Source organism: Sphaerodactylus townsendi, linkage group LG12 (assembly GCF_021028975.2).
Source record: "Sphaerodactylus townsendi isolate TG3544 linkage group LG12, MPM_Stown_v2.3, whole genome shotgun sequence".
NCBI classification, from domain to species: domain Eukaryota; kingdom Metazoa; phylum Chordata; class Lepidosauria; order Squamata; family Sphaerodactylidae; genus Sphaerodactylus; species Sphaerodactylus townsendi.
In genome coordinates this window covers 29,560,558-29,585,732 of record NC_059436.1, presented here as the reverse complement: position 1 = coordinate 29,585,732, position 25,175 = coordinate 29,560,558, and the positions used below count along the sequence as shown (strand labels likewise).

General features: G+C 41.4%; 1 protein-coding gene across 2 annotated transcripts; it reads right to left on the bottom strand.

Annotated features, from left to right (window-relative positions):
• Positions 1–566: 566 nt before the first annotated feature.
• GMCL1 (germ cell-less 1, spermatogenesis associated) lies at positions 567–24,469 on the bottom strand. 2 transcript variants are annotated; one of them, XR_007245938.1, is made up of 15 exons: positions 24,097–24,469; positions 20,998–21,121; positions 17,279–17,375; positions 15,891–15,988; positions 14,711–14,823; positions 13,336–13,401; positions 12,951–13,035; positions 12,615–12,705; positions 11,022–11,162; positions 8,855–8,924; positions 8,245–8,320; positions 7,604–7,749; positions 6,231–6,318; positions 4,433–4,863; positions 567–578 (listed from the first exon to the last, which is right to left on the bottom strand). XR_007245938.1 is itself a non-coding variant. In XM_048513212.1 (14 exons), exons 1-14 carry the CDS (start codon positions 24,330–24,332, stop codon positions 4,735–4,737), a joined length of 1,560 nt encoding a protein of 519 aa, XP_048369169.1. In that variant the 5' UTR covers positions 24,333–24,469; the 3' UTR covers positions 2,897–4,734. The 2 variants fall into 2 exon arrangements, 1 of the variants encoding a protein (XP_048369169.1); XM_048513212.1 differs by lacking the exon at positions 567–578 and having other exon boundaries at positions 2,897–4,863.
• Positions 24,470–25,175: the final 706 nt, after the last annotated feature.

Sequence of the window (25,175 nt, the reverse complement as noted above, 5' to 3'; positions counted from 1 at the left end):
AAAACCTCAGGTGTCTGACAGTAGCATGCATATTAGCAGCGACAAGGAGAAACACAGTTTGACTACTCATTTAGTCCTCTTTTCTCCAGCGCTAAACAAGAATGACTATTTCTATTTCGCAGGCAACTCAATTGCATTAATCACTGAAAATTGCCATAATTCAAACCTGCAGGCAAACTGTTTAAAAGAACCAAAAAGGCATGTAGAAGAAGCACAACATCATTATTGGTATTCCTTTATCCCAGTCAGCAAATAGTTTTCTAGAGCTTGGTGTAGTTATTTACTTCGTTCATACCCCACTTTTCTCCCCAGTAGGGACTCAAAGTGGCTTGCAACATTCTCCCCTAGTCCATTTTATTCTTACAATAATCCTGTTGGCTGAAAATGTGATTGTCGCAGAGTCATCCAACAAGCTTTCATGGCAGAATAGGATTCAAACCTGGGTCTCCCCAAACCTGGGTCTTTCCGCACACGCAAAATAATGCGTTTTCAAACCACTTTCACAACTGTTTTCAAGTGGATTTTACTATTCCACACAGCTTCAAAGAGCACTGAAAGCAGTTTGAAAGTGCATTATTCTGCATGTGTGGAATGAGCCATAGTCTGACACTCTTAACTACTACACCATGATGGTGTACGCATGGTTCCTTGGAGAATGGGAAATCCTGCAAGTCTCAAAGACCTAGTAGTCCAGACACCCCAACCTTTTTGATCCTGGAATTTTGACATAGTGTGGTGGGCACAGCCACAAAATGCTCACCACAGGAGGCAAAGCCAGTCACAAAATGGCTGTTGCAGCTTACATATCAGTTATTCAGTGAAAATCCTAGTGCTGTAATAGCAGCTGCTGCCAAAGTAATGTTTTTAAAAATCCACACAACCAATCAAATCTCCAGTGGCCAATGAGAAACCTTGCTGGGCAGAAGCCCCACCCACTTTCTAAAAACATCTGGCAAGCACCAGTGGGGGTATTGGTAAGCACCCTGGCACTTATGGGTACCACACTGAGAATCCCAGTAGTAGGTTGAGAAGTATGAAGAAAAGTCCGTAGTCTGATTCAAACCAGATGGTTCCAGCATGTTGAGGCAAAACATGAAAAAAGTCTCTAGCCTTTGTAATCACTGTTAAACCTTGACATAAGGACCACATTCATTCATTGTCACCAAAATAGATAGGTGTAGCGATTCAGGAGAATGTCGTTCACAAATAAAATGTTCCACAAGTACAGCTTTTCTATTTCAATTGGGAATGTGCGAGACATGCTTGAGCACTCTCAATGTCAACTTCCTTGACGTTTGGCCAACATAAATTAAACCCCAGTTACGGATTACTTAGCACACATCATTCATATTGTTACAACTAGAGAATCCCATCATTTTTTAAAAAGAAAAATGGCCCCTGGGGTCCTTAGACCCTAAGGCCAGCGGGCAAGCAATGCAATTCCAACATTTGAAATGTCCCACTACACTGGATGGCTTCAGGTCATTCTCCTGATGTCTGCTATAACAAGTAAATCACCTAGATTCCATAAGGGGAGGCGACTCACATCTTGGTAGCTCCTGAACAATTGGCCAGTACCTAAAAATATGTTTTTATTTTTTCACTGATTTGTGAATAGCCCAAGGAGCTTACAATTATTGAGCTGGTTGGTTTGGATTTGGGCTGCAATAATTCTCACCTTCTAGTGCTATCAGCTCTACGTCTAGCATTCTGGATGATCTTCCAGGGATATGCTCTGTTTGATAACATAATAACAAATATTCACCTACCAACTCTCTTGTAATCCCTGGAGTGTGTACTATTCCTTCTTGCTCTCAAGGGTAATTGATTTTTTAAATGTCATGGATGAAAAAGTTGTAATGTAAATAAGCACTTTTCTCATTTTCTTTCCTGTACAATGAAAATGGATTAACAGTTGGATCTCTAATGAGACTGTCCTCAAACCCAGACACATAACCTGGCGAGGGAATTCCTGCGGCCAAAGTCTTTCTCACTGTTGTGATGTACAGTTGGCATCCTTCAGAAGCGTCTTCAGCTAGAACCCGTTTTTATATGTTGAAATAACTTCTCATGAATATGTTTGTTTGCCCTTGAAATCCTAGGCAACATAACATGAATATTGTAATTGGAATCCCACATTTAGCCTTCAGTTGTTTGGAAATGTATTACTTGTATGCCCAGAGGAACATCACATTATACCTTTCCTACATGGTTAAAAAATCAGAATAAGGATTTGTTCATATAGGTAAGTGGTGTAGGATATGGGATGTTGCCCAGGAAAATGGAAAGAGGTAATAATGTGAGTAGGGGGGAGGGGGGGATACAGGGGAAAGTGAGTTGTCCCCTACAAGTCCTTGCATGTTCCCCACCACACAACTGGGCCAGGTTCAGCTGGTACTATGCAACCTGGTCAGTTTTCCTGGGTAGAAACTGCAACGGGGAGTGAAAGCTGAACATGGTGTGGGATAAGTGGGTAAAGATAGGTTGGTTGGTGGGTAGGAAAGAGAGAATAAAGAAAGAAAAGGGGAGAGGCTATAGGGGCTGTCAATGAAGGGAAAGAGGCAACAGTGGGGGAGAAGGAAATGAAATGCCCCCTTTAAGTGCTTGTGGGCCCCTTGCTTGTTTATTCAGAACAGTTTTTACTGTTCACCTATGTGATTTGTGTACTTCAGATGTTTTCTTATATCTTATTTTCACACATTTAGTTAGTGTTAAATAAAGTTTTTCACCAGAACACATACAGCATTCACTCAGCAATGAGACTTAGTGGTATGCTGCTAAAATTCAACCAAAAAAAATTCTTAAACACGTGGCTGATTTTGGGTTATGCCCCCCTCATGGTGAGTCTACTGGACCAGAACAGCTTCAAAAGCAAACAAAGGATCCTGACGCTGAATTAGAAATTAATTGAAGATGTTTATTTACAATTTAACATAGCTTCAGACGGCTGAACATGTTATTTTATCTTCACAGCATAAAAGAGCACTTTTTAAAGTAATATTACAAAATAGTCTACCAACAAAATTTAAGATTCAACAGCAAACCAAAAAACCCCAGGTATATACAAAGAACATAAAAGTTTACATCTTGTCTTTAAAGGATCACTCTCTTTTTATATACCAACCCAAGACATCTATGATCTTGGTTCCTCTTTTGGGTTCCAGCAAATCTAGCTTTAGTGATGTGAAAACTGTTCAAATACATATATAACTCAAAAGGCACTCCAAGGTCACAAGTTCCTGAGCGTAATCAGGATGTTTATTCCCAGTAAAGCAAGATAATGACGCTACCTTGCTTTGAAAACTTGCCCTTGGCACACTTCTGGCTTCCACAGAATTTTGTGTGAAAATCGTTGACAAGCCCAGGTAAAAGAGACTGAGAAGGTGCAAGGCACGCCATGGAGAGTTCTCAAAGATAAATTTTCTTAAAGTCTTCTCAAGCATTTGAATCACCCTCCATGTTCTAACATGTGTCTCCAAGCAAACTAAAAACATTGCTAGGCTCAGAACCTGAGATGCCTCTTGTGCGTTTAAGAGTATCATATGATTCAAAATGTCACAAGTGTGGTGGGCAGCATATTCTCTCTGATGCAGCTCTTAAAGGCAGGCCCTGCTCTGGGTCTGGCAAGTCTACCTCCAGGGACCTCCTCTTGCATTACAGCATTGCAGAACACACTGTGCTTCAATGGTCTGTGAAAAAATACTCCCCAGTTACTGAGGGAGGTGCCGGCACTGAATTGTAGGTGGACTGAAGCCACTAAAATTGCAGGATTGAAACAGTTACATTAATCTCTTCTCTGTATATTCCACAAAACATACTTTAAAAATACAACCCATGTTTTAAAAAATATCTTGAGTACAAATAAAATATACATGTAACTATATCTTATCCTATATAATTCAATAACACACAAATTGTCCCAATGACAAACTCTCAACCAGTGGGTGCACAGGTCAGCCCTGCCCATTGGTTGACCTTTGGAACACTTTGCATGCGTGCTCAAAAGGGCAAGTCAGGCTCCAGGGTGGCAATGGCTTGCCCCGGTGACTCTCCCAGACCCCAAACACCTACTTGGGCCAGTGGGAGAACACCCTCCATGCTGGGCCTACCAGAGGCCTTCCCTTCATCCCCCACACTCTACCAGTCCCCAAACACCTGCCGGCCCAGCAGAGCACCCTCCACGCCGGCCCCACCAGCGGCCTTCTCGTTCCCTTTCCCAGCCCCCACACATCTCCCACCATCCGCCACTTCTGTCACCTTGCTTGTTTGCCCCACCACTTTTGTCACCTTGCTTTTCTAAAGCCCACTGCATATTCCCCCGCAATGGGCGTAAGTCCTAGTATTGCATAAAAAGATTTCTCTCAATACAATCCCAAAATGTTTCATGAACAAAAAAAACTCAAAAGGGTCAAGTGGCCCTATCTAAGAGCACAACATTTAAACAGGCTCAGCTTTGCCCACTACAATTCAATTTGTAATAAGTGGGGGGCAGGGGGATCTAATTTCCAAGTCACATCACCCCCTCTAAAAACACTTACAAAAAAACATGTTTACCACATTTAATTGTAAATGTTCCAAAAATGCATAGGAATGTATAGGTAAGGAGTAGAAGTTGCATTTTACCTGTTATAGTACATAAGGCTTTTTATTACTTTCCTTCTGCGCACCAATGCGGCACATGAATTAAAGCATTCAAGAAAATGGATTAACAGTGCTGAGTTTCAAAGATAATGCTCAATGTTCCAGGTTATCTGGCAGCCCGTCAATCTCTATTCTTTTCTCTGGAGAAGTATATAGGAAATTACAACAGATATACAGAGGAAAGACCAGCAGTCGGCTGTCCAAGTTCATCACTACCTGTTCCTGCAAAGCAAATATCAAAATCTTGTTAGCTGAAAAGGAAGCATTTTGGGACGATGGCCAAAAGGAGTTCGGAAGAAACACCAAAAGCAACTTCACGTTAAAAACAAAACTGAAAGAAAGCAGATTTAATCGGTTACTGTCCCTACTACTAACCCCCAGCTGCTTTGGACTTAGAACTGTGTTGTTTCACGATGTCACACATTCCTTCAACACATCCTGCAACTTTCTGCAGCAGCCACACACCTTTCACATTAACAGCCCAATCTAAATTGGGTGGGCAGGGATTAGAGCTGCTCGGTGCCACGCCATCCTCTCCAAAGGGCTTCCCCATGGTGTGAAGTGCCCAAAAATAAAACAAGCAGCCGGCACACACCCCACATAGGAGATAATGGAGATAAGCCATGAAAATCAAGACCAGCTTTGTCAGGGCACAGGGATTAAGCAAGCAGTGGAAGCTGACTAAGATTGTCTATACGCCCTGGCTTGCCCCAGGCTACACTGCCACAGCTTTCTGCACTGGTGGTCCTATGCAACAATTGTGGTTTCCTGGTTGGGCGCTGCGGAGCTATGTAGTGCCCATTTGCTCAGGTAAGTCATGCCCTTGCTGGTGCAGGGCTGCATTGGCTCCCAAGGTAGCTCTGGTACCCCTCTTTGGATTGGACTGCCTGCAAGTGAACTGAGAAACACTGCACAAGCAGCACCATTATTTGGCCTGCTTTCATCTTAAGCATCTGGATCAACTCTCAAATGGAAAGGACAAAAGGACATGTCAACCAAGCAGCCCTTATTTCAGAGATGGAGCGTTCTGCTTCAAAAGTGCACTGTGCTCCTTCTAGCTTGTACTTCTATCTTGAAAAAGCCTGAGTGATTTTATCTTTTTAGCTGTTTATGGTCTGCTTCTGGTCTGCATCAGTTTTGTGGATATCTTTATGCTGTTTTCAGGTCCTTGGCTCATTTCAGTGGCTTGCTTTAATTTTTGTATTGTTAATTTTTGATAATTTAATTATTTCACTGTGTTTTCCTTGTAAACTGCCTTCAGCAGAATTATGCAGAGGTGGAATGAAAAATTTCTAAGTAAATAAAACAAATATACATAAAATGATGCCTTGTCATAGAACAGCTGTCAGTTTGTCACAAAAAGTGATTGGTGAACCACAGACACTATGTTTCAGCACCCTTAAAATGCAAATACAGTGTAACTCCTTGAGAAATAATCTCAATACAATCTAGTATTGAGATTCAATAGTATTGAAATTCAATCTATCCCCTGATTTTATCTGTTTATTCCTACAAACGTATTGGATTTTCTAACAATGAATGCCCATACATAGGAATCCAAAATAAATCAAAACAATTAGAAAGCATACCTGATCTTTTTCAAGGGTTAATATCTGATATCCTGCAGTTCTACTGCAAATAAGTTTTCCACTGCTATCAAAAGAAGCCAGACGCAACCTAAGGATGGAAAAAAAGTTACACTATGAGAGTTGAAACCTGTGAAATATCACGGAGTGGTGAAGAAAAATAGGACATTTCCTTTCTTCATAAGTTGGTGTGGTCTTCATTACAGTTGCCCGGACCTATGCAGCCTCTTCCGGTAGTTAGGGGAAGTGGAGGAGAAAGCAAGGAAACAGAAGAGTATCACCAAATACTGGGCTTCTTCTTCAAGGAGCTCAGATAGACTTTATGCAGGTAAAAGATGATGACACAGTCACTTTATTGAGAAAGCATTTGGCCTTTTCTTCCCAATGGCAACATGTTAGGATGGGAAAAGACTGGCGTCACTCAGCCTCCATCCATTCTCCAAACAATTATGGAATGAGGAGAAGGGAACTAGATTCCTGAAAGCACACCAAATAACTAGTTTTTTCCGCAACCGATTCTTTCTCCACCACTGCTCACAGGCCTAGTTTAGCACTCACGTGCTGCCCCATATGGCCAGGATAAAGCTCAGCAATATCAGTTAAGAACGTATGCAAAATCCTAACTCGTAGCAGAGGGATAGTATTAGTGATACACATCCACACCAGTTTTCTGAACAGATAGCCTTTCTCTCTAGTATTTGACAAGGACCTTTACTGCCTTACAGAACCGCTCCACTTTGTGCTTTCTGCATTTGTTTGTAGACACAGAAGTTAAAAAACAGATGCAAGATTTCGTGAAGAAATGTGAACAAAAGAGACCAAAGTTATTAGAGAATCCCCATGCCCAAGGCACGGAAGTGAAAAACTTTGGAGGCTTCTGTTTAATTAGGCCAGAACTTCAGCTTTCTAGTATAACTGTTCTGACTGATTTATCTCTAAACCCAAGTATAAAATACACGAGTAGAATATTTTTACTCCCCTATTCCCACGTCCTGCAATACAGTAGGTGATAGGTTGAAATGTGCCCCTCATGCTATAAACCTTCCAACTTGCATTCACCATTCCAGAATACCCTGTTAGGGGCCATACCCTGTTCACGACTTAAAAAGAATCTAGGGTGGCGTTTGAAATTAATTAGGATTGCAGTAAGTTCTTTCCTCCAATTCTAACTAATTCCTCATCAGTAGTCATGACCATTGAAAAATTACAGCATTCTGGGGGAAGCAAGGAAGCAGGTGTTCCCACCCTAATCTTTCCTTCCAGAACCTTATAAAATCTTAAAGGCTTGAGTAAGCCTCGCTTCTTCCTTTTAAATGAAGCTCAACTGGCATCAACATTTCCAGGTCCCTGCTGGGTAATGGGCACATCGCGCTCACCTGAAAGCAATGTTCCTCCGGGGCTGCAGACTGACTGAGCTGCTGCATGGTTGATACAGCGTGTTGCGCTTGAAGATGATGTAACGGTTTGTATACGTGACCAGCAAATCAAAGCCAAAGTTGAAACCAGTCCATCGCCAACAATACTTGAAGGATTAAGAAATAGGAAGCAATAAGACAAAATAGTTTCCTTTACTCAAGGAATCTAATGTAGTTTATCCTGATCAAAGTTTTATTGCTAAAATATGTTCTGTCTGCCTGTTTCCATCAAGAGCATGGACAGGTTGGCATGATGGTGGAAGGTACTGCCAAGTCAGCCAACTTATGGCATCTCCATTGGGTTTTCCTGGCAAAAGGCAAACTGAGGTAGACTGCCCGTGTGCAGCAATTCAGGACTTTGTTGGTGGTCTCCCACTGATTTACTAACCAGTCCAGGACCTACTTAACTTCCCAGAGCTGATAGGATCACTCTAGCCTGGACCATGAAGAACAGTGACATGTTGGCATAACACTTGCATATTCTCCAGGTATCTTACAATGTAGTTGTAAGAAGGTTGCTTATGAGAACTCTACTTACATTAAAAAAAACACTTTTTGGCAACAGTTAATTAAGAGACGCACAGAGGAATATTTGCACTCACGTCACCATCCTTGGAGAGTTTCCTGCCACATCTCATACTGTTTTCTTCAAGTTCTTCTTTATTGATTTCCTGAGGCCTGCAAACATTCAAACAATACATTTAAAAATCAATATTTTGTTCAAAGGAAGAACAAGACAAGAAACAATCCATCAAACTAAGCACACAATCTAAATGCTTCCCACCTACGTGTAAATAATGGCTGGCTAGTAATCCAAACCAGACTCTGGGTTAAAACCAACACAAAAGTCTGGGTCTTCTTATTGATTTGCTTATTGAGTCCTGATTTTAACTCAAAACAGCTTTTCACACTGTTCGCCCCACTTCCACTTAATCCTCAGAACAACAACCTTGTGAAGGTAGGTTAGACTGAGATTGACAGCTTTAAAGTCACCTGGCAGGCTTTCGTGGTTGAGCAAGGGATTCGAACCCAGCAATCCCAGCTCTTAGCCTGATGTTCTAATCACTGCATCCAACCAGCCCTTCTAAATGAAAAGAGTCGCTTGATGGTGCTTTTTTAAAATTTTGCCTTGAAACAAGCATTTCAGAATGCATATACCAAAACAGTAAGAACACTAATACAACCACAGGAAAAGGGCTGCACTATACATACCCAATATCATTGTCCTGTTCTGCTCTGAGCATGGCAAACCACTGCTGTTTGTAAACAGAGGACAGCCACTCTAAAATTAAAAAGATCAAAACAACTCTTTTTACAGATGGGGCACGAACGTTAACCAGCATTTTGATCCTCATTTCAACAAAACGTTATGTATCGTACAATTATAATGAGCAGCTAGATTTCAACTCATCCCATCTACCACCGTGACTCTGGATTTCTCGCCCTAAAGTCATTTTGCTAGCATTATCAAAATTGAATGACAGAAAAGGTTCTGCTATTGTATAGGCCATGCTGAACAAGTACAAACACATCCCGCCCCACACCCATTAGGGTTCAAGCCAGACAAAAGACCCTTTTGGCACTTTATGGTAGCCCCAGGGAAAGAAAGTTGAGCTGGTTTTGTACCAGCATGGCAAGAGAAAAACTTCACAGAAATGTAGATAGTTCAGTAAACTAAGGTTCATCAATAAGAGAAAGAAGCTAAAGAGATAAAATTAGGACAGACCAGGATGAAAGCAGGTTTTAAAAGATGGGACTGTTTCCAATAACAATTTAAGGAGGACTCTAACGACAATAAAAAGGATAGGTTAATTCAACTGTGGATACTACACATTTTGTAGGAATCATTATTACTCAACGACACCAATTCCAAGCCAATGTTTGTTTGGCCTAAAAGGGACAAACTATTTAGAAACTGAACAGAACCATATGCTCTGTGGTGGGAAGCATCCCACTGTACTCCAGAGACACACGAGAGAAATGGTCATATAACCTATTCAAGCCAAAACGGCTTTTAATTTATGATCAACACAAAGCACAGGGATTCAAATACACAAATCCTAATTCCCAAGTCCAGCATTCTATCTGTACAGCCGCTGTTACTTATCTCTTCACCTGAAGGTGAGTACTGTGGGGGAATCAGATTCCCAGATGTTCCCAGCAGGGTCTGAAAATCCCGCAATTGAAAAAGGCGCCTTCCAACAAAACCGTAACTACTACCACCCCCCAAACTCAGCCGGACCTTTTCTGATTGGCAAAAGTGACCAGAACAAGACTGGCTAATCCTCTCATTAAGCCCACTGATTTGCTTCTGACCTCAACTGGTCAAAAGTGAAAGCACTGACTGACTGAGCAAAAAAAGGAAGAGCTGCTACTGACCCTTGCTGGCCAAGCTGAAAGCTTTGGGGTTATACTGGATCCAGCTTTATTACTGGGGAAGCAAGTTAATGCAGCAAAAAAAAAGAAGCAGCTTTCTATCAACTCAACCTAGCCCATGAGGTAGCCCCTTTCCATGATCTGGCTGACATGACCAGCTGAATCCAGGCCACGGTAACATCAAGACTAGATGACACTGTGTCCGGGGACCGCACCCCTGACCGGGAGAGAGCCCAGAAGGTCTAGGAGAAGTCCAGGCCCCAGGGGCGCACAGGACAGCAGATGATGGCAGCAGACAGACCCTGCAGGGCAAGGCAGCTCGCAGGGAGGAGCTCTGCCCTGTGCCAGAGGCTGTCTGAGTTCCAAAGGCCGCATAGTGACAGAAGAGGTCTGGAAGGTAGGCAGAGCCACTCCCAGGCATGGTCCAATGCCACATTCTTCAGCAAGGGTCCAGGAGAAGACCCAGAATCCCAACTGAAGCCTCTGCCCTCTTGGTGTGGTAACAGGAAGAGGAGGGGCCCAGCCTGGCTAGGAAAGAAGGGGAGGAGCAAGTGGGCTGAAGAGCAGAGCCCAGATTGGGGGGAGGGAGTAAAAAGGGTGAGAGCCTGGATGGCAGGAGAGGATGCTCCCATGTAGATAAAGCCCAACTCAGAACCTATTGGGAAAGGGCTACTGAAGTACAGCTGCAGCCAGACACTCTGTCTGAGACTGAGGCTGCAGGAGGGGCTCCCCAGACACTGGGACTCAGAGTCTCAGGACAGTGTACATGGGTCTAATATTCCGTAGGATCATGCTATCTAATTTTTATTACACTTAATGTGTCATGCTAATGATGCTGTTTCAATTCCTTCCAGTTGTTCCAGACTTCTAAAATCCTAATACATTGGTTATTGAATGTCCCATTTTGTTGACAGTACTGACCCACTTTGTGTAATCCGCCTTGAGTCCCAATGAGAAAGCTGGGCTATATACAACATAAATAAAATAAATAACATATCCTTACCTGCTGGTATCAAATTATCCCGCTCGATAATTCTTGCAGATGCCAGATCACTAACTATGTACTGCAGTCTCAAATGTCTGAATACTGTCAGAAATGTATGTCCTTGTTCAGACTCTAAGAACGACACACCTTCCTCTAAATCTGCAATACAATAAACAAGAGTTTTAAAACGGTTATCATTGTACATGTAGCAGGCAAACTACAAATTACCAATTAACTGCTTAGTGAGAGAAAGAAGTCATTTAATTCTACCCAAAAAATGAACCAATCTCAAAACTGTTTCATTTATAAGGAAAATGGAACACGTGAGGAATTCTTCTAATCAGTGTACTGGTGGTTTCCTGGTCAGAGTGATATCATCCACATTTTACAAGGAAAGCTATAGCAACTTGCACAATACTTCCATTTGCTGAGAGGTAATTCTCCGATTCATGGCTTGCAGCACTACAAAACCGGAACCTAATTTTAACTTTTATTAACTAGACTAACGCCTTAACTATAAACAGATAGAGCAAAAGAATGCAGAATGGCAGAGAAGTTCTAAAAATAAAGGGCCCCATAGGAATCCTGTCTATCCCAATGGTCTCAGGAAGTCGTTTTTGCATGGGAAAAAATACTTGCCAGTCTGCTAAAGAGAGGGTGCCCACCCCAGGAACAAAAGATACATTTGACTTTGATGCACATTCTGCATTCTAGCCACAAGTTTCTCCTAGGCATTATGTCTGCAGTAATGGATTTTACAGAGAATCTGAAGAAATGCAGTTTGCTCACACAGACTTCAAACACTTTAGAAATCTTCAGTGGAATTTCCAATTCCTGGTTCGGGCTCTTGTGGAACAATCAGTCCAGAGGATGGAAGTTCTACAAAAGTTGGGAGTCAGAACATTACCTACTGGGGAATTACTAAGATCTCATGTGCATTATGTAAAAGATGGTTATTATTTTGGGTCCTCAGATGTTTTAAAGAATTCCCATGGTGTTAGGGAACCACCGAGATTAGGGTAGTCATCCAAGATTATCTGGTTCAGATAACTCAATATTTATTGGGTGGGTTTTTCTGGGGAAAATGCAGACCACTCTTGCCCAAGGTCCACAAGCCCCCTTTCCTCCTGGGATTCTAAAATTGCTCTTTTCATGCCACTGGAAGCTGCCAGCACTTGGTCATGAAGTGGCTGACAAAACTGTGGTCATTTTAAGAGACTTCTTTGGCACAGCACTGACTCCCAACCTTTTTAGCTAAGGCATCGAGAAGATCCAGGATGAGTTTTAAAGGTGACTGGGGTAGAGACAGCTCTGTGAAGATCTTATCACTGCAAAGCACAAGGTCACAGACTGTAGAACTACTTCCCAAAGGAAGTAAGAAACACTTTGCAAATTAGCACAGGTACCCTTCCACACTCATGGATAATCCATTTGCATCTACAATTAAACCCTTTTTAAAGTACTCGGTGCTACTGAATACTACAGAGGCAAAAACTGCTTTTGGGAGGAAAATTATAGACTTTGAAAAAAGTACAATATATGAGAGAGCACACAGAGATACTTTTAAAATTCAACATGAAAACTCTTTTACAAATCTATCTGCACGAATACCTTTTCTGCGCTTTGAAAACCAGGTATCAGCTTCACTTAAAAGTTGTTTCAGTGATCCATTCCAAGAAGGCACTAGCTGAAGGAACATCCACTAAATAAAAACAAATTGCTGTAAGCTCATTTTAATTATTTACTAGGTGATCTTCAATTTTCTGTAAAAATTCAGATAATTAGGATGGAACATTATGACAAAGTAGCCCATAAGCCACAGTGTCATATGAAGCATATATTTACACAGATAGACGTTTTGCTAACAGATCATTAAATTCAGTTTTGTCCAAATCCATTATTAGCGGACCCATTTCAAAGAGGGCAATTAGGGCTCTTGAGTAATACCTTCTTGAGAGCCGTATATACATCCATCTCCACTTGCACTACGAACAGATTAGAGGAACTGATCAGATGTTTCATGAGATTTATGCTGGAATGGAAAACATACTGAGGTAACAAAAGAGATTTATTTAACAAACCGGTTTATTTAAATGTGCAACCTGTTAAGCTAACATTCCCAAGGTAATTCCAGATGAATAGCTGTGTTAGCCTGCAGCAGAATAAAACAGGAATCCAGCAGCACCTTAAAGACCAAGAAGGTTTATTCAATTTTGCACGAGGAAAGCTCTGACTCATGAAAGCTTATGCTAGAATTAAATTCATTGGTCTTTAAGGTGTTTCTGAATGCTCGTTTCATCCAGTTGGTGTAAGATAATTCAAATTCGAATACCTGAGTTCTTTGAAGAGTTCCACACTCTGATGCGTCATCAGGTTGTTCAACAGCCATTCAAGGCACCTAGATGTAAAATAAATCAGTCCCCAGTATAGCACATCAAGAGAGATTACAGCTCAGCACATAATTTTAAATTGCTTGTAATGGTGAACTTTTGCTCCCAATCAAACATAATCATACAGTCACACATCATCATACACTTGACCTGCAGCGATGCTCTTTCCTCTGTAAAGTGCCACTTAACCTGTTCTCTGCATCTCCCGTGTCGTCCTTCCAACCCTCTTATTTACTATCATTGTGACCTTTAAAATTCACCCAACTGCCCTTTTGCAGGAAAAAATGATGACAGATGGTCAACAACCTTTCAAAGAAATTTTCAATGATAAAAGCTACTCCTTTTTCTGTGCAGCCCTGGGGAAGGGAGGCTGAATGTGCTCAGGGAGCTGACTGATTTTTATAAAGGTATGTCTCCATAACAGCAGGTAAGTGCTGATTTGATACTAGTGGGTAAGAGCCAGTTACACCAGCACAGGCCCCCCGTACCTCCCACCACTGACATAACCCTACAAGCTTCCCATAGGCGCAACTGAGGCGTTCGCCTTCATGCTGCCTTGGTTCCGAGGGGTTCTGGGGGAGTGGTTAGAGCTAGTCAGTTCCCTAAATCCTTTCAGCCTAGGAATATACCATGTCAAAGGTGGAAAGTTACATTAACAAAAAAAATGGCATAGCCCATACATGCCAATTGTACTCAAAATCAAATGCCCTTGCCAACTTGGTCAGCTGCCCAGAAACTTGTGACAGGACTCAGTCCTTTAAGAGAGTGGGGGAGGGGGAGGGGTGCCACAGACACAGAGCCAGAATCCCTGGTCATACCCCTTTCAGTCCCTCACCTTTGACCAGCACAGGGCCAGACATTTGGGCTGGCCAAATTGGCTGTATCTACCTTGTCCGTTACAACTGAGCTAGTGCAACAGAACACCTGACATGGTTGCTGCGGACACTGAAGGAGTTCTGGTCTTGAAGATCCTGCTATGACCTCATTTTCCTGTTGGCTACTTACTAACCAAACCCTTCAGGGACCAAATTAGTGGCACCCTAATTATATCAGAAGCTGGTTGCCCACACACAGGCAGCCACTGGTTTTTTACTGTTTGTCTTCTGTAATTAATGCTTTACTTTCTACTCATGCATGCATACTTACACCGAATAACACTCTTTACAACTGTTGCAGAAACAGAGCAATAAAAATGTCAGAATGCTCATGAAGAAAGCATACTTCCCAAGATAAAGCTCCAAGTTCTTAAATTTACAAGACCTTCCCTTCAAATAAGGCTCATTTCAACACATGTGCCAAATTCTGATAGATACTTACTTTTTCTTAACAGAATCTAATCCATATGTTCCTGCAGAATTATAATAACTGCATACAGTTTTCACATTGATTGTTTCCTTCATTGTTTCGCCACACTGCTGAATTAAGCCATCCTGTAAATACAGAATGCAACACGCAACATTTTCAATGATCAATCTCAATGCCATATATAACATTTCCCCCAAGAAGAATGGTGTGTAGTTCAAAACGATCATCATGGTTGTATCCTACAGATGTTTTGCTGACTAATGAAAGATGAGGGATGGTCTTGTTTAATTCCCAGTCTTACAATACCCTCCCCCAGCCCATGTGCCTTTTCATCTGCAAGAGTTTTACATCCTTATAAGGGATCTAGAACAGGGGCCAATTGGCCATGGCCAATTGGCCATGCTGACAGAGGCTGATGGGAATTGTAGTTCCTGAACATCTGGAGAGCCGCAGGTTCCCTACCCCTGATCTAGAAGAAAACGTCCCCTCCCTTCAAGAAAAAATCGGCTTCTACCCCAGGCTTTGTATCAGTTGCCCCTTTTGGGTGGCATAAGTGCATAGGGCTCCACTGGGGGAGTTCCGACAGTGGGGAGGGTTTTTGAGTTTCTCCCCTCCCTGCACCACCGAGAAAGCTCAGTGGAGGTGGTGCAATACCGCCTCTAACACACCGTCCCCACCTGCGCCATTCCTCTGGATTGCTGTGTAAAGGTCCTAATGCTTCCTATGCCTGGTTCTCTTTGTCTGCTGCGTAACCTTAATACCAATGGGACCATGACTCTGGATCCTCTTCTTTCTGTCACATAACTACATTGTCATGTGTTTGCATCCATAGTTTTTATGCCTAGTAAGCCCCAGTATGGAAAGGGAGAAGACCACTATATTAGAAAAGAAATCCAAAACATTTTGAATCTGAGTATTCAGTTTTGAAGATGAACAACGACTTTCAAGTTCCAGAGCAGATTTCCAAACACCAAATACTAAGTCATACCAGTTGCTGCTGGCTCTAGCTAAGAGACCATTTCTTAGAGCTTACATTCAGTCTCCTTGAATTTGAGACCTTATACATACAAAACATATGCTTTGCCACAGAGAAGTGATATGGTAAAGCGCGACACATTTCATTCTGCAAAGCTGAATATGTTACAAATGATCTAGAGTTTATAAATTAAGGGGCATAGTTATTTTCACTTACCAGTTGCAACATGCTAGCGGCAGCCAGGAGGGCAATGACTCGGCTGGGATTTATTAACACTTCATCTCTATAAAGTGACCCAAATGCAACCTGTAAGGCTAAAACACAAAAATCCCATTATAGGAGAGTTCCATTTTCATAATTACAATAAACAATGAGCTACTTAAGTATTACCCAAAGAAAGCTCTAAAACCATCAAGTTTAAAAACAGCAGTGTTACCAAAAATCATACAAACAGAACAGAAAAATAGCTGAGCATTTAAAACAAAACAAACCTGATGAGAAAAATATGTAACAAAGTATCCTGCTGATGGAAACTGAAATACTGAACTAAAGGGCTTCTCACATACCGTATATACTGGCGTATAAGACTACTTTTGAACACTGGGAAATCATCTGTAAAGTCTAGGGTCGTCTTATACGCCGGGTACTGAGCGGGTGGTACTGAGCGCCCAGGATCTGGAGCAGCAGCTCTGCTGCTGCTGCTGCTACCCCGCGCACTGGGTTCAGTTCCTCACTCCTGCTCCTGAACCATCTTTTAAACTTGCCCTACTCTTAGCGTTTGGCCAGCTGCCTGCCTGCCTCCCTGCCTGTGCCAGCAGCGGCTTCCGGGCCACCACCTGCCATGATCCTAGTGCAACTGTCAGTGCACCCCCCCGCCCCCCGAGGGAGAGATGATCTGGAAACTTGGTGAATGTGAAAGGGGGGGGCATCAAGTTTCTCCTCTTCCTCTGAGTGGGAAAATTTCCCCAAGTTGTTCGGGGCACGATTCTTTGGAGTTCTCCTAGAGATGTCCAGCAGCTGCATGTCATAAGCATTTGACGTAGTCTTATACGGCGAGTATATCTCAAACTCTATATTTCAACTGGAAAGTGAGGGGGTCAATCTTATACGCCCAGTCGTCTTATACACCGGTATATACGGTAGGTGGAATGCCTCAAAAGGCACTGAACTAATAAATACAAGAAATGCTCTTCACTGATGAAAACTGACTTTTGCAAACTAATCTTTATTTGCCCGGCAGTAGAAAACATGCTTTTAATAATAATTTTCTACATATTTCTAGCAAAAATTATATTAATAAGATTGCACATTTCAGATTTTCATCAACTTGTCAACTTAATGGAAGATTCTCTAGTGTAATTTGCTTAACACTGCTCCCAAGTGGAGAAAACAGTTTTCCAACTAATTCCCTACATGTGCAAGTTTTCCTTTGTGTATTTGCTAAATATTAATTATTTCAAGTGCCAATGTGAAAGTGTCTGCATGAATGGATTTTAATACAAAGATTAGTATTTTTCTTTAAGCAAGTTTTTCTTTCAACCATTGACAAATGCTCAATATTTTCTGTTAAAAAGATAACAGTTACAAACTGATCCTTTGCTTACCTTCTACATCAATATTCTGATCAGGAATTTCCAGTTCTATTGTATCCATGCCCGATTCCTTCCACGATCCACTGAACATACTGGAAAAGTAGCCAGACTATAAAAAGAAAGTGCACCTACTTAATTAAAATTTATTTTTCAAACATTTTAAAAATAACTAATACACAATATGCATGTTTAGTAAAGTAAAAAAGAATTCTGCTGTACTGCCTACATTAAGAATTATAGCAGAAGATTTCTTTCACTTCCAAGCAATTTTAAAGTGTCTATTATTTTAAATAAGTGTCTTATTATTTCTGAAGTCTAATAAACATTAAATGTAGAGAGGGTAACAAATAGAGAGCACCTAGAGTCTTTAACGCTATCTGCAATAAGGCTATCTATAATTTAGACAAGAATTCCTGCAGGTACCAACTCATAAGGGGAACTGGAGAGGAAACTGCATGCAGGATGTACAAATTAATATACAAGTGTGGTCTCATACTACACACATACATAGCTATATGCATACATACAGTTAGGTGTGGGTAAATTAATACACATATACATGTACGCCATTTAAGAATACCTTTTCATTAAAGTGTTATTCACATAAAACTAGAAATAGCTAGTTTTTTCCATCCAATGAAGCAAAAATACTGCTTTATTAGAATTTTCCATCACAGCAGGAGCTGACCCCATTATGAGATGCTATCACTCACTGAAGTTTACCTGAGAGATTAAAAAATAAAGTCTATTTGTACAGCAACATATCCCCTACACCATTAATCAAACTATTGTAAATCAAAGGCAGAAAATTATAGATCTAATTCAAGCAACCCCACTTGTATGCTGTTAATTGTTAATATCTACCTCCTTACTGCTGTGGAATCTTTGGTAAGAATGTTATGATGAAAGACTAAGGTTATTTCCTATGCCTCACCTATTTGACTGGTGGTCAAATACTGTCAAATATTCCATGAAGTTAAAAGAAGCTACTGACTACATTCAGTCATCACAAACATACTGTGGCTTATTTGCAGACTCCCTTCTCATTTGGCATGACAAGAGTGTCGTTAACTCTTCAACAGAAAGTCTTCCATTTGCCCTGACAGCTGAGTCATAGTTTGTGTCTTGAGTTGAATGTCACAGTAAATTACAGTTAGTTCTAAAACAAGAAGTTCTCATTCTTGGCATGTTGGGGAAAGCGGGACCCGTAAACAAGCCTGAGTGCTTTCTGGCTCATTCTAATCACAAACAAACCACTGCTTGATTGAGACACCTGGCTGGAATCACTGTGTAGGTGGCAGCTTACTTTATCTCATATACTGACAACTGCCACAGAAAACATAGCTTCGGAATATCACTATGTGTTTTAATTTAATTTCTAATGTTATTGCTAAAGGCTGACTTTGTGTTCCAGGGTACAAGCACATTTACAGTTATTACAGTTATCATTCAATACAACTTTTAACAATGTTAACTGTTTTCATAACACTTTTCACATAATGAAATTAACATCGTTTTTTGTAAGTTGCTTAGGTATTAAATATATTTATTAAATTCTATTTTATAGTTTTAAACTAAGTTAAAGCTAAAAAAAATACTTGAACACAGAATCCCCTGATCCCCCCTCCCCCCCTTGGGAACCAGCAGATCCTTAGAAACAGCACGGGGAGCAAAATCGGGGACTCCAAAGTGTGCGGAGAGGGGGGGTACAGTAATCACCATTTTCTCAAGAAAATCTAAGGGTCTTTAAGTATTTCGGATTGGGATACAGGCCAATAATTCCTGATTTTGTTAGACATCTTAGGCTGCTTCTACTCTGGAACAATTCTCTGCATAGCTCTCATTGCCACTGCAAACACCTGTGCTTTTGAAGCAGCAGCAATGGAGCATCCATTATGACTGCAAAGGGATATCTATGTTAGCCTTGTGTAGCAAAAAACTCTCCTGCATGCCCATTGGCTGAGGGTTCATTGTCATGACCTTAGCTGGTTATATAAAGATGAGCTTCGGTGAGTCCCCACTCATTTCTGCAGATATGTATGAAAATCAAATTTATCACATATAATTTTGTCCTCATACCTATATCTCCATTTAAAAAACCCTTAGGATTCTTTTTTTTTTTAAAAAAAGTGATTTCAGAGAAGCTAGTAGATTGTGGCAATAATCTACTTGAGAGAAATCACTCAATAGAAAAAAAGTTTACACACTTGAATATGAACCACCTTGATACATCTGCAATTACACTATATCACTTGAACATAACCTCCCCAACTGCTATTCTGTTAAAAGCCACATTCCTGTTTATGAAGTTTTGCTTACCTGACTTTTAAATCCCCCCAAAAGAGGAAAAATAAAACAATTTTAAGTTGTACTTCACAACACCTCTTAAATGCCATATATTTCTGATCTTTTATAGAAAGATGCCATATATTTCTGATCTTTTATAGAAACTAAGGGGTCCATCATAATTAGTGGCAACAGAGTCATAACAACAAGTCTTAAGTCTCAACAGATATAGTGAGGGTTGGTGTATGTAATTGCAAATGAAAACAATTGTTAAAACAACAGGAGTTCTGTCACAGGATGCTTAAAAATCAAATGCAGTTTGAATATCAAACCTGAGTAAAATCTCTGTGTGGAAGTAACTTTAAGCATACTAATGGAAAGGCAGATAAATGTAAACAATTTTTTTTAATCCAGAGGAGTTCCACTGGTTTATGGTGCCCAAACATTCATACTGAAGCCACTTTTTGATCCTTTAGTCCATAGGTATCAAACTCGTGGCCCTCCAGATGTTATGGACTACAGTTCCCATCATCCTCTGCCAGCATCATGCATCATGCTGGCAGGGGATGATGAGAACTGTAGTCCATAACATCTGGAGGGCCACCAGTTTGACATCTGTGGTTTAGTCAGAAAGCTTAAATCAGCAAATGCTCAAATACAAGTTCACTGCCCTAGGTGGCGACCTCCAGATGTTAGGATCATACCTTACTTTCGCCAGCATGGCCACCGCCATGCTGGAAGGGGCTGGTGGGAATTGTAGTCCATAACATCTGGAGTGCCAAAGGTTCGCCACCATGGCCCTAGTGTATTCTGCATGAAAAAGAGTGGGTAGACTTTCTTCAAACCAAGGTAGTCTTACAAACTACAGTCACGGCATTAACTGCAAAAGGTGTTCATTTTCTCTTCTCCATACATCACCATTTAACATTCTCAACTGCTACAATTAAGCACAGGCAGCTACAACACCAAAGCTTTCTGATTCTCATAACGCAGATATTCAAGTCTACCTGCCCTCTGCCTTAGAAAAGTTCTTTTTAGCTAAAACTGAATCCTCTCTGGCAACTTTAGAATTGCATTTTATGGATGCAAATAACTTTATTTTGAACTAAAACATTGTAGTGCAGAAAAATCATTCTGGAATGCAAATGACTGCTTACAGTTGGCTCTGAATAAGGCCATTACTGCTTGCTGTTTCTGTCTACCTGGATGAATTTTGGCAACTTCACAGAACAGAGGGAGAGCATGGGAAATGAAGAAGTCTTAGGTCTTAAAGATGCATTTATATGTGATCTGCCAAGTCATTCTATTATAGCTGAAAAGAAATGGAATGCAGAAGTCATTTCAACTACTTTGTACTGCTCTTAAAGATATTTAAAAATTGTAATTCTAGCTACAAGCAAAGGAAAAATGGGAAGATATGCTTGGGAAAAATAGTTTACTCTTACCTGACACAAGTATATCTTGTGCAAGTTCCATTCTTCTCCCAGGGCACAAATATTAATATCACTGTTTTCACCGTTCAAAAACAGAGTCTGATAAATATACTTGGAGGTACTTTTTAGTTTTTTCCTAGATTAAGAAAAAGACAAACACAAAAAACACACGATATTGATTACATACAACATCTTAGAAATTCGCTGAACAAATAAGCTCTCCTTGCAAGCATCACATTGAAGCATCTGCATTTTGTACAGATAGTGCCAGTCCTTAACAGACCTGAGGTTGACTTCAAACGATTTTATTTACTACAGCTGTGGGAGCCAAGTTGATGTTATTTAGTAAACAATGGCACCCACAGTTATCTCAGCCATGTGTCTCTTTATGGGTTTAAACACCTCCAGAGACTGTAACACGGTGAAAACACCTCAGAAATATGATAGCTGAGTAGGGCATATCCAGCTTAGTCAATGGCTCCCAAATATGTCTGTCTGATTTGCTTACCCAGATCCAGTCTCACACAACTACAAGAAGTTGTTGCATTCTTGTCAGACCACCCAATGGCCATCTCTACTACTGAGAGATCTCAGAGTAAAGATATTTCTTTTATTTGATTTCTGCACCCACCTTTCAATCCAGAAGGACTTTAAGGTGGCTTGCATATGAGAATAAAACATTAAATTTATATACTTCCATCACAAAAGATAGGCCCACATTTGTTTTTCTCCACTCATCACATCTCTGTTTGATTTCCACTTCATAACACTTGGTTCAGCACTGTTACATGCTATTAAAATCGTCTTTACAATAACCTTGTGAGATGGGTCAATATATTTATATAAAACAAAAATTCTGTTAACACTTTAAATGCTAACATCTATTTCAGTATGATTTTTTGTAAGTCACAACCTAATTTCTATCCAATGAAGTGTGCTGTAACTCACAAAAACAAGTACTGAAATAAATAACAGCCTTTAAAGTGCCACTGAACTTCTATTTTATTTTGCTGCAACAGACTAATATGGCTACCACTTTGCAATATAATTATTCCTATAATGTGGATGATGAGCATGAGGCTAAGTGAGAGTGACTAAACCAAGATCATCTTGGACAGTCAAAAGATTTTAACTAGGAGCCTCCAAGTTTAGGCTGTTGCTGATTTACTATATGGCTCTCATCCATCCCCCATTCTTTCTCTAAATACCAGAAAATCCATGAATACACACACAAATAAGATTTTTTTATAGGTTCAGACAGACAAAGATTTCTTCCACACAGGTATGGGATCACGTTGGTTCCCCATTGCTGGTGCAGTTGCAGATAAAGTACAGTAGCAATGTGACCTGCACGTGGCAGATTTCCCTACCTGAATCCTTCAGAAGTGGTCACCAGCCCCTCCCCTGGTCTTTTTTGTTGTTGTTGCATTTTTTAAAAAAATCAGTACAAGAACATTGTAATATTGATATACCATTGCAACAATAAGTGTAGCAAGCTCCTGAAAATCTCAGTTTCATTTTTAATAAGTCCTCCTCCCTTGTGAAGATGTGCCCTTTCCCTTCTATGCAAAGAAAATGAAAGTTGACAATTCAGAGATCCTGTTACAGTATGCTGATATAACAATATTCTAGGGCTTATTTTTAAAACAATAAGCCCCAGTGAAGGAGAGAGGAAATGGCTGTCATGAAGGCCAGAAAACTCTAATGTAACTACAGAGTGACAGTGAAACTGAGCAGCGGCAATGACCTCTGTGGAAAAGAGTCAAATTCTGAAAGATACTTGTTTTATTTTTAAAAAATCTGTCAAGACGCTGCAGCTTCTTGTGACTAGCATGAGCCACCAAATGTACTACTCATTTGGTGGCTCATTTGGAAGCCCAATCTCCATGTTGAGGGGTCGTGTAACATTATGTTGGGAGAGGAGAAACGACTGCTTCTCTGTGTTACCCACAGCCAGGGGTAACTAGAAAGTGATTTCAGGGTAATTTCAGCTTTGTCAGCAATGAGCAATAGTGATTTCAGAGTGATTTCAGCTTTGGCAGCAGTGAGTGGATGCAGAGGCAGGCTGCCTTCAGAGCAGAGGTTCTTTATTGTGATTTCAAGCTCTTTCCAGGCCAGCCTGCCCAGTACAGAATGAAACACAGCCCTTTTTATACAGTTTTTCACCTGATCAGAGGAGGAAGGGGGCAGTCCCCTGCCACATAATACAGACAATTTAAAACAAAGAGGAGGAAGACAGTATTTTGTTTTTGCTGATGGGATTAAGTCCCAAAAGAAAAGACTGCCAATGAATCTTGAGATCCTAGAAGTGGAAACTTCAATGGCCCAATGGGTCTTGAGATCCTAGAATTGGAAACTTCAATAGTCCAATGACTGCTTCTGGATCCTGGAGAGTAAAAAACTTCAAACAGTCCAATAGCAAAACAGGGTGACATCCTTTGGTAGTCAAAAGGTCCTTTTGTTGGTGAAGATGGGTATCACCTGGGTGTTGGTCCAAACTGAATTCCGTGGACTAGTTTCCTTTGTCCCTCATCGTCAACCTTTCTTCTGGCCACTGCTTTGGCCACTGGGGACACCAAATTCCCCTCAAAAAAAAAATAACATTTCTAAACTTAAACGTTAGGGAAACCTTTTAAAGGATAAAACAATACGTATCTTATACTCATGGGCAAGACTTTACAGATACTTATTGGCATGGCTTTCTTTAAATCTACCAACAACAAACCTTAAACTAACTGGAAGAACCTAACTAAACTAACATCCTAAACTGCAGGCACATCACAAATTCAACTTAAAAAGGGGCTTTAATACATCCCAGAAAAGGCATAAACAAGAGGGAAACCATATAGCATTGGCACAAACATACATACATGCGTTCCCCTCTCAGAACCTTTATGGAGGTTTCTGAACCACAAGTTCCCCGCGGTCCAGGCATGGAGCCAGTGTAGCTAGGCAACCTGACTTCAGGAAAATATTTTGTTTATTTTCCTGTCGGTAACATCTGCACGGGCTGCTTACAAACTTTCCCCGGGGAATCTGGCAGCTGCTCCCCCACGCCCCCAATTCCTCCCCCTCCCCACGTCCGGCTTCCCACCCTTTCTGGGTCAATACCTTCTGGGGGTGTTAAACAGCCGCTCCTCCCGCTCGCCCTCCTCGTTACTATCGCTGTCGCTCGTGCCGTCGCCAGGGCCACCCCACTTCCTCTTGGTCCCCCTGCTGCGGCTCCCCTTGCTCCTGCCATTGCCTTCCCCCATCAGGGCTAGGGCTACAGTCGCCGCCGCCGCCGCCTCCCCTCCGCGCGGGGCTCCCCCCTGCCCCCTCAACACCCGGCTGGTTAGCGAGCCCATGGCCGCCCAGCTGCTGCGGCCTCCTCATAGAGACTGAGCCAGGCGGCGAAGCTCAGCGAACGCGACGGGGAAACCGACAGAGTCAACAACACCGCGGAAGCGCCGCCATCACTGTCACGACCAAACAGCCACGCAAAGGCGCGTGCGCGTTGTTTCCGCCGGCTTCATCATCTAACGCGCATGCGCCGCGTGGGACACAGTTGTCATTCCAGAGAGTGGTTGCCATGGAGACTGTGGACTAGAATAACTCGAAGGCGGTTCATCATTTACTTGGGAGTCAGGCCGAATGAGGACCAGTTAAGTTCATCTAATGATGAACTGGTCTGTAATTCACAAAAGGTTGAAAAGCTAGGCTGAAAACTTGTTAGTCTCCTGGCTGTTTATGCCAATATATGAGTGTGATTTGATTTACGTGATTTTATATATTTGTTCTTTCCCCTAAAAGAAATACTTCCCTTTTGGTGCACGTTGGAATATGTTTTGCATCTGTTAACGTGAAATGTGATTAAGCCTGCAACATCAGTCCGTAACAAAGACAAATGAATTGAAGCATAAAGAGTGGTATGATTTTTAAAAAGGCTACATCATCTATTCTGTTCTGCAAGGAGGGAGCAGGGATCTGGCTGCTCAGGATCATACAAAAGGTTGGGGGGGTGGGAAATCAGACTTGAGTATGAGGGGATCTGAGTGAGCCAAGTGGCAAATGCAGTGACATTGCTTCTCTCTAGACTGCAACCATCACACAGGCGTCTGCAACTTAATCTGATGGAGTAGCTCCGAGAATTTCCTATTTAGGAATTTCCTATTTAGGAAGCGCTTGCTTTGTTTTGCTGCTAGTGGGAG

Coding starts and splice junctions, on each gene's coding strand:
- GMCL1 (XM_048513212.1), bottom strand. CDS start 24,332: ATGGGCTCGCTAACCAGCCGGGTGTTGAGGGGGCAGGGGGGAGCCCCG. Junction 17,376..20,997: donor ACAAGATATACTTGTGTCAG/GTAAGAGTAAAC, acceptor TTCTTTTTATAG/TCTGGCTACTTTTCCAGTAT. Junction 7,750..8,244: donor AACTCTCCAAGGATGGTGAC/GTGAGTGCAAAT, acceptor TAATCCTTCAAG/TATTGTTGGCGATGGACTGG.